The sequence below is a fragment of the Peromyscus leucopus genome, chromosome 16_21 (assembly GCF_004664715.2).
Source record: "Peromyscus leucopus breed LL Stock chromosome 16_21, UCI_PerLeu_2.1, whole genome shotgun sequence".
NCBI lineage: Eukaryota > Metazoa > Chordata > Mammalia > Rodentia > Cricetidae > Peromyscus > Peromyscus leucopus.
In genome coordinates this window covers 32,177,577-32,191,530 of record NC_051084.1, presented here as the reverse complement: position 1 = coordinate 32,191,530, position 13,954 = coordinate 32,177,577, and the positions used below count along the sequence as shown (strand labels likewise).

At 47.8% G+C, this 13,954-nt stretch overlaps 1 protein-coding gene across 1 annotated transcript; it reads left to right on the top strand.

Moving 5' to 3' along the window:
* Positions 1-11,582: 11,582 nt before the first annotated feature.
* Atoh7 (atonal bHLH transcription factor 7) lies at positions 11,583-13,091 on the top strand. The gene has a single exon (XM_028881073.2). It carries the CDS (start codon positions 11,960-11,962, stop codon positions 12,407-12,409), a length of 450 nt encoding a protein of 149 aa, XP_028736906.1. The 5' UTR covers positions 11,583-11,959; the 3' UTR covers positions 12,410-13,091.
* Positions 13,092-13,954: the final 863 nt, after the last annotated feature.

Below are 13,954 nucleotides of genomic sequence, written 5' to 3'. Positions count from 1 at the left end.
TCCTAACAAAGCTAGGACGCATTGGCTCAGCCTGCCTGGGGTGGCTTTCATACAAGTTCATTAATTACTGTCAGACCGGACTTGGGCACTCCTAGAAGATGGAGGAGAAAGCATCCTTCTGCACCACGGAGAAGTGGTGATCTCCAAGGCCTGCAGCTAGCTCTCCTGTGCTGAATGCTGTGCCGCAGGGCTCCCCATATTTAAAAACTTCCGTCCAAAGCACTGGACTTACCAGCCATGCTTCCCATCCCATCCCAACCCATGGCTGCCAGGTTCTCATGAGGGAAATAGCTACCTATCGCTCTTTATACATTTTTTTTTCTTTTAGATTTATTTTATATGTATGAATGTGTACCACACTAGTGCCTGGGAGTTACAGATGGTTGTGAGCCATCATGTGGGTGCTCGGAAGTGAGCCCAGGTTCTCTGGGTGCAAGAGCAACTCCTACTCAACCACTGAGCCCTCTCTCCAGCCCCCAACTCTTTGTTTTTTAAATGTGGGAGTTTCACTTATGTTTCTTTTGGAGTCAAAGGGATTTCACTTTTTTTTTTTTTCAAATAAAAAAGCATTTATTTGTTTATTTGTGTGTGTGTGTGTGTGTGTGTGTGTGTGTGTGTGTGTGTCCATGCACACGTGGAAGAGGTTAGAGGACATTGCAGGGGTTGGCTCTCTCTTTCTGTCATGTGGGACCTGGGGGATCCTCAAGTCTCTGCTTGGTGGCAGGGTGATGGGTACCTTTATCCACAGAGTCATCTTGTCAGTCTGTGCTACTCTTTTATGACATGGAGTGATTGATTAGTTGACTTTTACCTCAGGTTACCCTCTGGAAGCTAGTGTGGGGAACTCACCTATCTCACCTAAGAGAGTCTCCCTATGTGAGGCTCTTTTGCCTTTCACTTGATTCCCTTCTCTCTCTCTCCCTCCCTCCCTCCCTCCCTCCCTCCCTCTCTCTCCCTCTCCCTCCGTCCCCCTCCCTCTCTCTTTTTCTCCCCTCCTCTGTGTGTGTTCTTTTTTTTTTTTTTGAGACAAGGTTTCTCTGTGTAGCCCAGGCTATCCTGAAACTTGCTCTGCAGATCTGCAGACCAGAGATCCGCCTGCCTCTGCCTCCCGAGTGCTGGGATTAAAGGCGTGCGCCACCACCGCCACCACCGCCGCCGCCTGGCTTCCTTCATGAAGTTGTTAACCAAGTTGGAATTTGAGATAGCCTGAATGTGTGTTTCTGGTCCATGTTCATTCAGATTTGACTCCAGAATAAACTATCCCTTATTATCGTTAAAGTTAGAGCTGTGCTTTTGTGCATGCTGGCATCTTAAAAAATTGACCTTTGCAGGCTGGAAAGGAGATGGCTCAGCAGTTAGGAGCACGGACTGTACTTCCAGAGGACCCAGGTTCAATTCCCAGAGCCCACATGGCAGCTTGCAACTGTCTGGAACTCCAGCTCCAGGGGACTCGACACCCTCATACAGACATGCATGCAGGCAAAACACCAATGCACATAAAATAAAAATAAGTCATTGAAAGTCTTAAAAGTTGACTTTTGGTGCTCTCTTGGTAGTGTATGCTTCACTTTTTAGTTTTATTTCAGACATGCCCCGCTCCCAGCCACATGTCGGACATGCACTGTCAACAGTTATCAACCCACAAACCAACTTTGTTTCCTACATGCCCAAAGAGAAACGTTCTGTCTCCTTGCAGGGCCTCGCCCTGCCAACCCACTTCCCCAGGCCTGTGTGGTGGACTCCTCCTGGCTGTCCTCTCCCACTCCACGCTCCAGGACCGGAGCTTGAGAACACTTGAGTGTCACATTCTATTTTGCTTGATGGGAGAAATCCAAGGCGTCCTGGTGTCTAGCAGGACAAAAGCACAGCTGTGCCAGGCTGCCCACAAAGTAGGGCATCTCTGGAGACTACCTCCCAGTCCGCTCTCAGATTCTGGGGGAGTTTTAATCATGTCACCAGCCAGCGTCACTTGAACGTCTCAGGAACAATTGTAGGCGCTGGGCTGCTGGTGGGGAAGGGTGACAGCCTTGATTTGCATAAGCATGTATCCTAATTAGAATGTCAAAAGTTGGTGGCACGGAGGTGTTGTGGCGCTCTGACTTCCGATCATTTTAATTTCATTCAATTTCCCCTCAGTACAACCGTCGTCGGCCAAATCCCGCCCTCCTTTCCAAAGACTAACCGGCCACTGGTAACCGGAGAGGCTAAATTCTGAGCGCAGTTCCTTAGCCAAAATCGCAACTTTGTTTCTACGTAATCGGACAGCAGCTCAAATATTTAGATTCACAGCTGATAGTAGAAGCCAACACCGGGCTCTGAATCCAGGAGCTTACTCCGCACTGTGCACGTGAGGGGTGGGGAGCATCTAATCCTCTTCAGGTTGTCCCATGTGAAAAAGAAAAGCATCTCGGAATAGTCCCTGTGTTTTTACCGTCTGAGCATAAGGATTGGTGGGAATAATTGTTCAGCTAGACTCATCCATGTGCAGCGTTTTAAATTGTGCGTGGTGTCTATGGCTATCAGATTGGATGTACAGAGGGGCTGAGAAGAAACAGAACTCTGGGTCTCAGGCGTAGAACCGGCGTGACCCATTAGAGATGTCTTCGGCATGCATCAGTGATTTCTGAGTCTGCTTTCTGGGGTCCCAGTTTAATCAGGCATTCTCTGTTTTTCCGCTCTCATTCCCTTCCTGCAGCAGAAGGCCACCTTGTTAATTAGTTGAGGGTAGGAGCGTCTCTAATCTCCTGGGGGTGGCTTCAGGCCCCAGAATTAGATAAGAGGGTGACTCCAGCACCGGGGGACATGGCTGGCCTCTCTCCTGCAACATATGGGAAACCTGCCAAGGCTCAAGTTCCAGCAGCTACCATTAGCGGAGAGGCCTTCCCTGCTGGGAACACTCCCTGCAAAGCCAAGGACGGACAGCATTGCAGGAGAAGCCTGGGCAGTTCTTAGACTAGATAGCATCTGGCAAGCTGTGCCAATTGTCAATCAATGGCCCTCCCTGGGTGGGTTTAATTTTATGGTTATTTGCACAAACTTACTTCTCCTAATGGGCAGGGAGGACCTCAGAGCATCCTCTCATTGTTCTGGTGGGGTGTGATGTCTTGGGAGTCCCTGGACTAGCTGAAGTTGAGTCTGTTTGTTAGGGATTAGTGTTGGAGCCTGGCTGCAAGGCTGGAGAGGATCGATGGGCTTGCTGGCCAACGTCCAAGTCCCGGGTTCATGTCTGAGACCTTGTCTCAAAGGAATAAAGGAGTGACAGAACAGGACACTCAAATGTCTTCCTCTGGCCCCTGTAGTGTGCATACAGGCTCATACACCTGCACACATATATATGTGCGCATATCACACACACACTCTCACACAAATACACACTAAAACACAATCAAATAACACGGCAACAGTGATGGTGCCCACCTCCCTGAGCCGCTGAGAGGATGAAATAGGATAATTTATTGAAAAATCTTAATATAGTGTCTGGATCATTCATGAACTTTATTGTTTTGTTTTTCGAGACAGGATTTCTCTGTGTAGCTTTGGTGCCTGTCCTGGAACTCACTCTGTAGCCCAGGCTGGCCTCGAACTCACAGAGATCTGCCTGGCTCTGCCTTCTGAGTGCTAGGATTAAAGGTGTGTGCCGCCGCCCGGCCATTCATGAACTTTTAATAAATCTCAAGTATTAGAAATTATTACTGCATGCCTTTAATCCCAGCACTGAGGAGGCAGAGGCAGGTGGATCTCTCAGTTCCAGGCCAGTTTGGTCTATAGTATGAATTCCAAGACAGCCAGGGCTACACAGAGAAACTCTGTCTTGAAGAACAAACAAACAAACAAAGATAATTAAAACAATCCAGCAAGGGCTGGGGCAATAGCTCTGCCACTAGGGTGCTTGCCCAGCAGTCTGAATGGTCTAGAGAATGACCTGAGATTGCTGTACATTTGGTTTCAATGAGTGAGTTTATGTGCAACCAAAAGTAAAAGAACAAATAGCAAGTGGCAAATAGGTAGAGATGGTTGGAGTAGCCTAATCGAGAGAGAGCAAGCGCAAAAAGGTGACATCATCAAATTGAGGGTTTACAACGTCCAGCAGAAACCCACATACCCACAGCACCCAGGAGGTGACAACAAAGAGGATCAGAAGTTCAAGGTCACCCTTGGCTCCAAGTGAGCTAGAGGCCAGTTGCAGAAACATGAGCCCTAGTCTCAAACTTTCCCCTACCCAACTCTATATGAACAGGGCAGGCAAGTTTAAATATGCACGCACGGATGACTTGAATGAGCAGCAGTGGTTTTTAAAATATTAAATTTTAGCATTCTTTGAGTTGGCTCAGGGAGTTAAGGCACTGGACACCAAGCCTGGCGACCTGAGTTTGATCCGCTGGTCCCACATGGTGGAAGGGAAGAATCGGCTCCTGAGAGCGGTCCTCTGAGCTCCACGGGCGCACCGTGGTGTACACACCCAGACACATACAAATAAATAAATGTAATCTTTTAAACTTGGATTTTGGGGACTCGGGAGATGGCTCAGCAGTGAATAGCATTTCCTGCTTCTGCAGAGTACCAGGCACCCATCTGGTGGCTCACAACCTCCCACAACTCCAGTTCCAGGGGATCCAGTGTCCTTAACTGGGGCCATGTCAGGTACCAGCCATGCATGGGGTGCACATACATACACTCACTCATGCATATAAATATAAAAGTAAAACATTTTAAAAAGTTGTTCAAGGGGTGGGGGATTTAGCTCAGTGGTAGAGCACTTGCTAGGCCCTAGGTTCGATCCTCAGCTTCCAAAAAAAAAAAAAAAAAAATTGTTCAAAAACATTATTTTTAACATCCTCATTTACCTTTCTTGTTTGTTTGTTTGTTTAAATCAGAGCAGTGAAGCCGCTACTATCTTGCTACATTTTGATTCACTGTGACTAATGTTTTGAAAGTGCTTCATGCCACACTTCATGTGGAATACATACCCTGAAGGTGTCTATGGTGACGAGGTTGGTCTCCTTAGCTTAACATCCGCTTCGATTAAGAGCTTCAGCCAACCAAGCGGCATATGCAGGTTTACTGAACACTCTAGCAAGACTATTATGTGTACACTTTGACCCTTCCCCCAGAGAACTTACAATACACAGGGAGGAACGGAAAGACGGCGATGACACCGATTTTAAATTATTCAGTTCTGCTTCTCATGCCTAGAACAATCCCTGGCACACAGCAAGTCGATAAATCACAACTGAATGAACGAAAATCCGTGTGAAACACTTAATCAGGTTGGTATGTCTGTGCCAGGGAATACAAGAGAGGAGACACTCGCACATCTCCTAACGGGGTTTCACTTATGCTACAGGATCTTATTGTTTTCATTTCTCCTTGCTGGAGGAGGCTGAGGGAGGCACAGCCAGGGAAAAGCCACACAGGATGGTGAGGACAAGCTTTTTAGCAGGCCAGCTTCAGACTCTGGGGACCAGAGTGTCTAGACATTCAGAATAACTTCAGCCAAGGTGCTAACACTGCAGACAAAAGAAACAACACCAATAAGGTGACTAGACACCCCCTCCCACAGGCTGGGAGTAGACATCAGTGGCTGGCCTCAGTGAAGCCTGGGCCTTTAGTGTGAGCCGGCTGACTCAGGAGCCGCCTGAAATCTGGATGGTCCTGAGAGCATCCTTTGGGGAAGGGAGCCACCTGCTCACTGGAAAACCGCGGATGTCATGTTTTCAGTACAGGAACAAGGCATCAGGTTTGTGTCCGTGGCTCTTGGAGGACACAGTTCCCCCACAAAGTGACTGTTAGCAGAAGGAAGAAGAATTGGGTTGCTATGGGAACGAGGACCACTCTCTGGGTCTCTTGTTTCCTGGCTTCTTTTTCATCCATCGTTCTCCGTTTATTACTTATTTCTTGTTTTTAGTTATTTTAACGTTAATTTGTTTATTTGTGTATGTGTGTGGAGGGTGGAGGACAGCCTTCGGGAGTTGGTTATCTCTTTCCACCATGTGGCTCCTACTCACGTCATCAAGCTTGGTGGCCAGTCCTTTCCTGTAGGGCCTTCTCCCTGGCCACATTTATTGTAGATGCTTTGTGAAACAGGGTCCACTAGGTAGCCCAGGCTATCCTCAAGCTCAGGGCTCTTCTGTTTCAGCCACCCAAGTGCTGGGATTGCAGAACGGCACAGCGTGTCCAGCTTCCAACAATACTTCTCGTGCATCTGCTTTGTCCTAGACGTAAGTCTGGGTGCTGAGGGTGTAGTTAGGAGCCATACAGAGGAAGCTCCTGAATGGCAGGGGTTTCCGAACACAAAAGGAGGGAAAGAGAACATCAGAGAGAGCAGAATGACACAGGGAGCCAGCTGGGGATCTGGGGACATTGCACTTGAAGCTGCAGGAGCAACAAGTATGAGGAACACTCAAGCTGGAGGCCAGCTTTGGCAGGGCAGAGAGGTGACAAGCAGACCTTTGGGCCCTGAGTCAGATGGCAGAGAGCTGTTGGAGGTGACGCTGTTTATGTCAGATAAGGATGACGAAGACAGCAGGTGGGTTGGTTTGGGAAAGCAGAGGACACAAAATTTCCCTTCAGGAAATGAGCTGGGTTAGGAAAGATGGTCTCAAGACCATGGGAGCTATGATAGGCCTTACAGAGGTAAAGCATGAAAACAACAAAACAAAATAAAACCATACAATAGATCAGAGACAGAGAAGTTTCCCTTCGAAACCTGGAGTAGCCCCATGGGAGGCAGAGGCGGGTGGATCTCTGTGAGTTCGAGAGGCCAGTCTGATCTACAGAGCGAGTTCCAGGATAGCTGAGGCTACCCAGAGAAACCCCATCTCATAAAACCAAAACAAACAAACAAACAAAAACACAAAACACATACACACACAAATAAAACCATCAAAACACCACACGCCAAAAACAAAAACAAAAACAAAACCTGGCTTAACATGCCATTAAAAAAATAGCTTAAATAGTAAAAGAGTCAGGCATTGGTGGCCCACGCCTTTAATCCCAACACTAGGGAAGCAGAGACAGGTAGATCTCTGTGAGTTTGAGGCCAGCCTGGTCTACAAAGCGAGTTCCAGGACAGTCAGAGCTACACAGAGACACCCTGTCTCAAAAACAAAACAAAACGAAAAAGTAAGAGAGACAGCTGTTATGGACAGGATGATGGTAGGGAGTCCAGAGAAGAGTCAGACAAGTCCTCCAGACAAACTATCTAGCTTTTATGTGCTTTCAGGGTATGCTGGAGGTTTTACACCATGTGATTTAGTCTGGTATAGAAGGAGCCTGTAGGGGCCAGGTACTGAGAAGGACAGAAAGTCAGCACAGCATGGTATAACTCTCTGGGGAGATGGTTCGGTGCATAAGAGCACATACAGTGCAAGCATTGTGGACCTGGGTTCAAATCCCCAGCACCCACACGGTGTGGCTGCATGTGTTTGCAGCCCCAGGGCTGTTATGGGAAGAAACACTGTCTGGGGTTTGCTGGCTGCCAGCCTAGCTCAAGGATCAGGGAGAGACCCAGCCGCACAGGAGTAAGGAGGAGTGTGACAGAGCTGGAGGGGTTGACATTTATTCCCAGGGAGATGTAAACACCGTCTACCCTCTCCTCCTACGGCCCCAAAGTCAGATCAAGGAACGATGCCCCCACAGTTCACCCTGGTGAACCAACGACTTCATGAGGCTCACAGAGCAATGGGTGAGAGTGTATGGGCAGGGATGTGGGTGACCTTGGAGCAGTCCCACTGGAAGGTCTGCACACAGTAGGGATGGTGACTCCCCATGGCTGTGTAGATGGAGTCTCTCCCCTAGTCCTCTTCCACCTATACACTCTAGCCCCTCCCAGAGACCCTGTGGACTCGGACAATGAGGGCAGAATTGCATAGATAACTGGAGGGATAGTTGGATACTCAGGTAAGGGTCCCATGGCCCCCTCCCTCTGGGAAAAAACGTCAGCTGTCAATTAACCCAGTTGGGATGATCTTTATTGAGCAGGCCCAGCTGAACTCCTGAAGGTGGTGGTTCCGAGGATAGTCCTGTACAAGAGCAGGACACCAGCTGTCCTCCCTGAGCCTCTTCATGGGCATGGACATTTACACCTGCACACACATGCACATATGGTATGTGCCAGTGCACATATACGCGCACACATGCACACAAATAGTAATACAAAAATAATAATAAAAAATTAAGGCCAGGGCTTCACTATGTGGCCCTGGCTGGCCTGGAACACTCTATGTAGATCAGGCTGACTTCAAAAATCACAGAGGTCCACCTGCCTCTGCTTCCTTCCTAAGTGCTGGATTGAAGGTGTTCCTCACCTAAAATATAAAGATAATAAAGCAGCTTTCTGAATCACAACAGATTCAAAGCACTTTGCCAGCAGCCTCATTGGGCAGTTTGTGTGGATAGAAAACAGAAGTGATAGCCCATCGTGGTGGTGCACGCCTTTAATCCCAGCACTCGGGAGGCAGAGGCAGGCAGATCTCTTTGAGTTTGAGGCCAGCTTGGGCTACAGAGTAAGTTCCAGGAAAGGCACCAAAGCTACACAAAGAAACCCTGTCTCAAGCAAAAACAAAATGCAAAATTCAGAGATAGCTTGTGTTCCCTGCAGATGTGAGTGTGTGTGTATCTGTCTGTCTCTTCTCTGTGTCCATCCCCATCCCATGAATCTCTCTCTCTCTCTCTCTCTCTCTCTCTCTCTCTCTCTCTCTCTCTCGGGGAAGAGGGCTGTAAATCATTCTATGGGTTATTCACTAGAAATGTACTTATTATTAGATCAGTTTATCTAATTTATTGGCCCGGTCTCTCCTTCTGGGCCATTTACTGAGTTCTTAGTATTTTCTGGGTCTTGTCCTAGACACTAGGGTTGCAATTTCAATGATACAGACCTTTAAGAACAGCAAGGCTAAACATATTCCTGAAACTTTTACCAGTGTTTTGCCTGACTTTGGGAAGTCACTGGTGGACCTCTCTTGTCCCATCGTCAAGTGAGGGGCATAATTAAGTGATCTCATAATTTTAAAGCCTCCAAGATGAAAGGATTCAGGGGACTCGACTTCCTCTCTTAATCCAGCCACGTGCTTTCCCAGTTTCCAAGCATAGTGATCAGTCCCTGGACTGAAGTCTTCTCCTCTATAAGACAAATGGAAGGTTGGGCTAGGGATATGACCGAGCCAGAGGATTGTTTGCCTTGAACGCCAGACTCTCTGAGTTTGATTCCCAGCACACACTAAGTGTGGTGGTGCACACCCGTAACCCCAGCACTTGAGAGGTGGGGGTCATTTTCAGCTGTGTATCAAGTTCATGGCCAGCCTGTAACCCAGAAGATCTTGTCCATAAATAAATAAATAAATAAATAAATAAATAAATAAATAAATAACATAGAAGGTGCTAGAGCAGGTATACCTTTGAAAGGGTATACAAAGGGATGTTAATAACTATGTAGAGCAGAATTCTGTGTTCTAACAGGTCTAGGCAAGACTGAAGCCAATGTCTCTTTTCGCCAGGGTCTCAGAAACTTTCCTATGATGATTTTTTTTCATCACAACTGTTCAAGTGTGGGATAGCAGTATTCTCCAAGACACATTTGGAAAGTGTATTACTAGATGCCCCCTGAGACCCTTTATTTTAACTAAATCCCGATAACTTTGGGACAATTTCATGTCACATATGGCTTTGGGTCCCAGTGTTTCTTTTTTTTCCTCTTTATAATGTGCTTTCGATTCTCTGGTGGGTGGGCCAAAATCTTACCTACCCTGGATACACAATTTGCAAAACCACATATCTTATTACTACTTTGGATAATAATGGGCTGAAGGGGCCAAGGGGCTGTTTTGCAGGGGGATAATCCACAGTGAAGCACGGACTCTTCCGGGGAGAAGAGTGAGCTAAATGAATACGAGGGACAATAGCACTAATAACGCAGACTTCTGTGAAAACCTTAAAAGACATACTTTGACATTTTGAAGACTAACACAGTGGTTCCCATCACAGAACTGCTGTTCCCAACACGACTGTTAGGACTGAAGAGTGACAGAGCCGAGTGGCTCTGGGCAGAAGTCTGTGTCCAACATCTGTCGCTCAGAAGATTATTAATGTTCAATTGCATCCCATTGTGTTCAAGTTGGTCAACTTCATTTTGCGTCAGTGCCTTCAGCTGGGGATTAATAAACTATTTATGGGAGGACAGGGCTTGAAGTCAGGGTGACGGGGTTGTAGTCTGAGATGCTGGTGGGGCACCAAGTCCAAGTTAAAAGAAAGGCTCTTGATCTGTATGAGCTTGTAGATGATTCACTCGAACAAAAGTATCTGAGGATATTGCTGACATGCCCATGTTTCAAAAGGAGAGATCTTGCCTGGCCCTTCCTGAAATATTCAGAAGGGATTGCTGGATTGAAGCTATTTGGGGCCATTTCTTTTCCTCTAGATTCCTCTGAAACACAAGAAACAAGCTGAGAGGAGAGAGAGAAAATTATGGGTTTCTCTGTGTGAGTCTAATAATCAGAGGTGGAAATCATGTTTTGTTCCTGTTTCTGAGGACAGATGACATACTAAAACACTGAAATTCATTAAAAACTATTTTTGATAGCCGGGCGGTGGTGGCACACGCCTTTAATCCCAGCACTCGGGAGGCAGAGGCAGGCGGATCTCTGTGAGTTCGAGGCCAGCCTGGGCTACCAAGTGAGTTCCAGGAAAGGCGCAAAGCTACACAGAGAAACCCTGTCTCGAAAAACCAAAAAAAAAAAAAAAAAAAAAAAAAACTATTTTTGAAACTCCCAAATTATTTAGATGTTTCCATTTTGCACGTACACGTACATGAAGATATTGCGTTTAAATGCTAAATAGTGAAGTGATCGGTTATCACTTCGGTGTGTGCCCCACAAATATTAATGAGCAGGGAAATGAAATAGAGATGCTGAATTAATCTGCCAAGGCCTTGGAACCTGCAAAACTCAATCACATAATTAGAAAACAGTATCAAGTTGAAAAAAGGCACATTCATATCTTTGACTACACTGTAAGTTGTTTCATGGAAATGATTTGCTGCAGAGTCCCATTCCAGGTCTGCTATAATATTAGGACTTCCTAATTTGTCTGACTTGATTTAGTAAATTAAGTGAAAATGTTGATATTTTAGAATGTAAAATTGCCACTTCTCAACAAAGCACAATCTTGCTAGACTTCAGATACACCTAACAATGTCAAATTCAGCATCTTCACTCAAGTGATTTCTACTTAATCGTTTAAAAACCCGGGCTTTGTTTTTGATATGTAAGCTGCCCGCTGGTATGGGAAAAGATGGACCGCGCTCTCCCTCCACCCCCACCTTGTTATTCTATTGGGGACAGCCAGGCCAGGCCACTCCAGATGGTGTGCTAGTGTTGGACATAGCTTTGGAGAAACTTCAACAGACGAAGGCAGTAATGTCAGGATTTTGCTGTGCGTCGCTCTCCCTCCCCCCTGCAGTTCCCAGGGTAGGAAGGTGCTGAGATGGAAGCGAGGGACGCCCGCCCACCTGCCACCACCTGTTCCCTCCTTGAGCCCTGGGCTATAAATTCTCCTCCCTCCCCGCTTCATCCAGCGCTCTCCGACATCTACTGCGTGCGGTCCAAGCGGTCCTGACCTAGCTGAGCTTATTCGAAGATTTCATCATCCCGAAAAGCAGCCTCAGGCTTTCCCAGAGAATTGGAAGGGACTTCTCCCCCCACCCTCGGAACCACCCGCAGCAAACTGCAAGGAAGTTTCCTCCTCTTTCAACTTCCCGTGGTTGGTGTGAGGGGGGGGGAATGACTTTTCCCTGAGCATCACTTGCAACTGCGTCTGGGCAAGGGAAGAGACATCAGCCTGGCTACCCAGCAGGACGGAAGCCAGGGCCCCACACTGCCCACTGTGCATTGACTGACTGCGCGTGAGTCACTCCGACTGTGACTTAATTCACTCCCGGGAGCCACGCGGAGCGGCAGCGTGGATGAAGTCGGCCTGCAAACCCCACGGCTCTCCGGCGGGAGCGCGCGGCGCGCCTCCGTGCGCGGCTGCGGCCGAGCGCGCGCTCCCGTGCACGGGGCCCGGGCGGCTGGAGAGCGCGGCGCGCAGGCGCCTGGCGGCCAACGCGCGCGAGCGGCGCCGCATGCAAGGGCTGAACACGGCGTTCGACCGGCTGCGCAGGGTGGTGCCGCAGTGGGGCCAGGACAAGAAGCTGTCCAAGTACGAGACGCTGCAGATGGCGCTCAGCTACATCGTGGCGCTCACGCGCATCCTGGCCGAGGCCGAACGGGACTGGGTCGGGCTGCGCTGCGAGCAGCGGGGTCGAGACCAGCCCTACCTCCCGTTCCCGGGTGCCAGGCTGCAGGCAGAGTCGGAGCCCTACGGCCAGAGGCTCTTCGGCTTCCAGCCCGAGCCCTTCCCCATGGCCAGCTAAGCTGCAGGGTTTTTTAGAGTGGCCTATGAGTCTTAGGGAGAAAAATTAGTCACCTTTAAGGTTAATGTCCTTCGCCTTTCAGACCCGTGGATGAAATAATTTCATTGCCCTCCTTCCTCCGCTTTTCTTGCGTTTTGTAGATTTCGTGAATAGACCTTGTGAATGACTTGGGGCTGCTGTGAAAATAATTGCCCTACCGCTTTTAGTTTAAGACATGGGGCTGGAGTCTAGCTGAGTTGGTCGAGTGCTTGCCTAGCATGCACCAAGCTGTGGGTTCGAGCCCAGCACCTAACGGGCAGAAAGAGGTTGGTAATCACGCCTGTAATCCTAGCAGAGAGAGGGCGGTGATCACACCTGTAATCCTAGCATTATTCGGGAGGGGGAGGGAATATATATGGGGCCCTGTCTCAAGGGGAAAACAATCCTTTATTGATTGGAATTGGGTTGCATTAGGCTGGTACTGAGTCATGGGACAAATGGCTTCTTAAGCTCTGCAAGTTTGTTCTGATCGGGTGGAGTTATGTTGGGTGTCTCGTGTATGTTCAGAACAGCTACCCTGTCGTGTAAATGCATTTATGCTCCGTGTATTGTGTGTGCATGTGGTAGGTGGAGCCAGGCTTTTATTTTTCAGGGGGGAGGGGCCTGGTAGAGTACTTGGACATGAGCGCTCTGTATTTTTTTAACTGTGTACACATTAAAATATAGATTTTTTGTAAAATACAACTACTGTGAGTGTGTTTTAAACTTACATGTTTACTAGGAGACACTCAAGGCCTGTGGGGTGGTGGTGCTGCTGCTGAGTGTTCCCGGATATAGACAAGGAGTGTTTTATCCCACCCTATCCAATGTGGTGGCTCACTTTATAATCCCAGCTCTCTCAGAAGCTGAGGCAGGAGAATCACCATGGGTGATCTTAAACTAAATTAAAATAACGTGTAGCTTTCGGGTACTGAGATATTTAATGTCCAACATTTTAGTTTCCTTACTAAGCCAGTTACTAAATTTCCTTACAAATAACCAGATACATGCATCCCAACTTGTGGGCAGGAACATCTATACACATAATTATTCACATTCATACACATTGGTACATACCCACACAGAAGAATATTCCCATTTCCATAACAGAAAACTTAACGTTGCTTGTGGAGGTGCTTTCCTTTTAATCGGACAGTTGGTAAAATGCGGGCTTCGTTACCATCGTGACTCGTCAAAAGAGAACAAGTGGGATTGATTTGAGTTGCTTTCACAGGTTTGATTAACCAAGAACCAAGCAACCCTTCATCTAGAGTGGCTGTGGTCAACAGGAGTCATGAATTTGGAGCATAACCTGTGCATGCTAGGAAAATCAGGGCCCTGAAGTTTTCCACGAGTGAGGAACTTATCACAAGCCAACAAAAGCAACAGCCCCTGCATCTTTTTTGACCAGGGGTTCCAAAGCCTCACTACCAATGCAGCCTTGTGTATGAGAGAAATCTATAGGACATCTCCACGGAAATCATTTTCTTGGCTTAGCATAAGTTGGGGCTATAGCTCTGTTGGTAG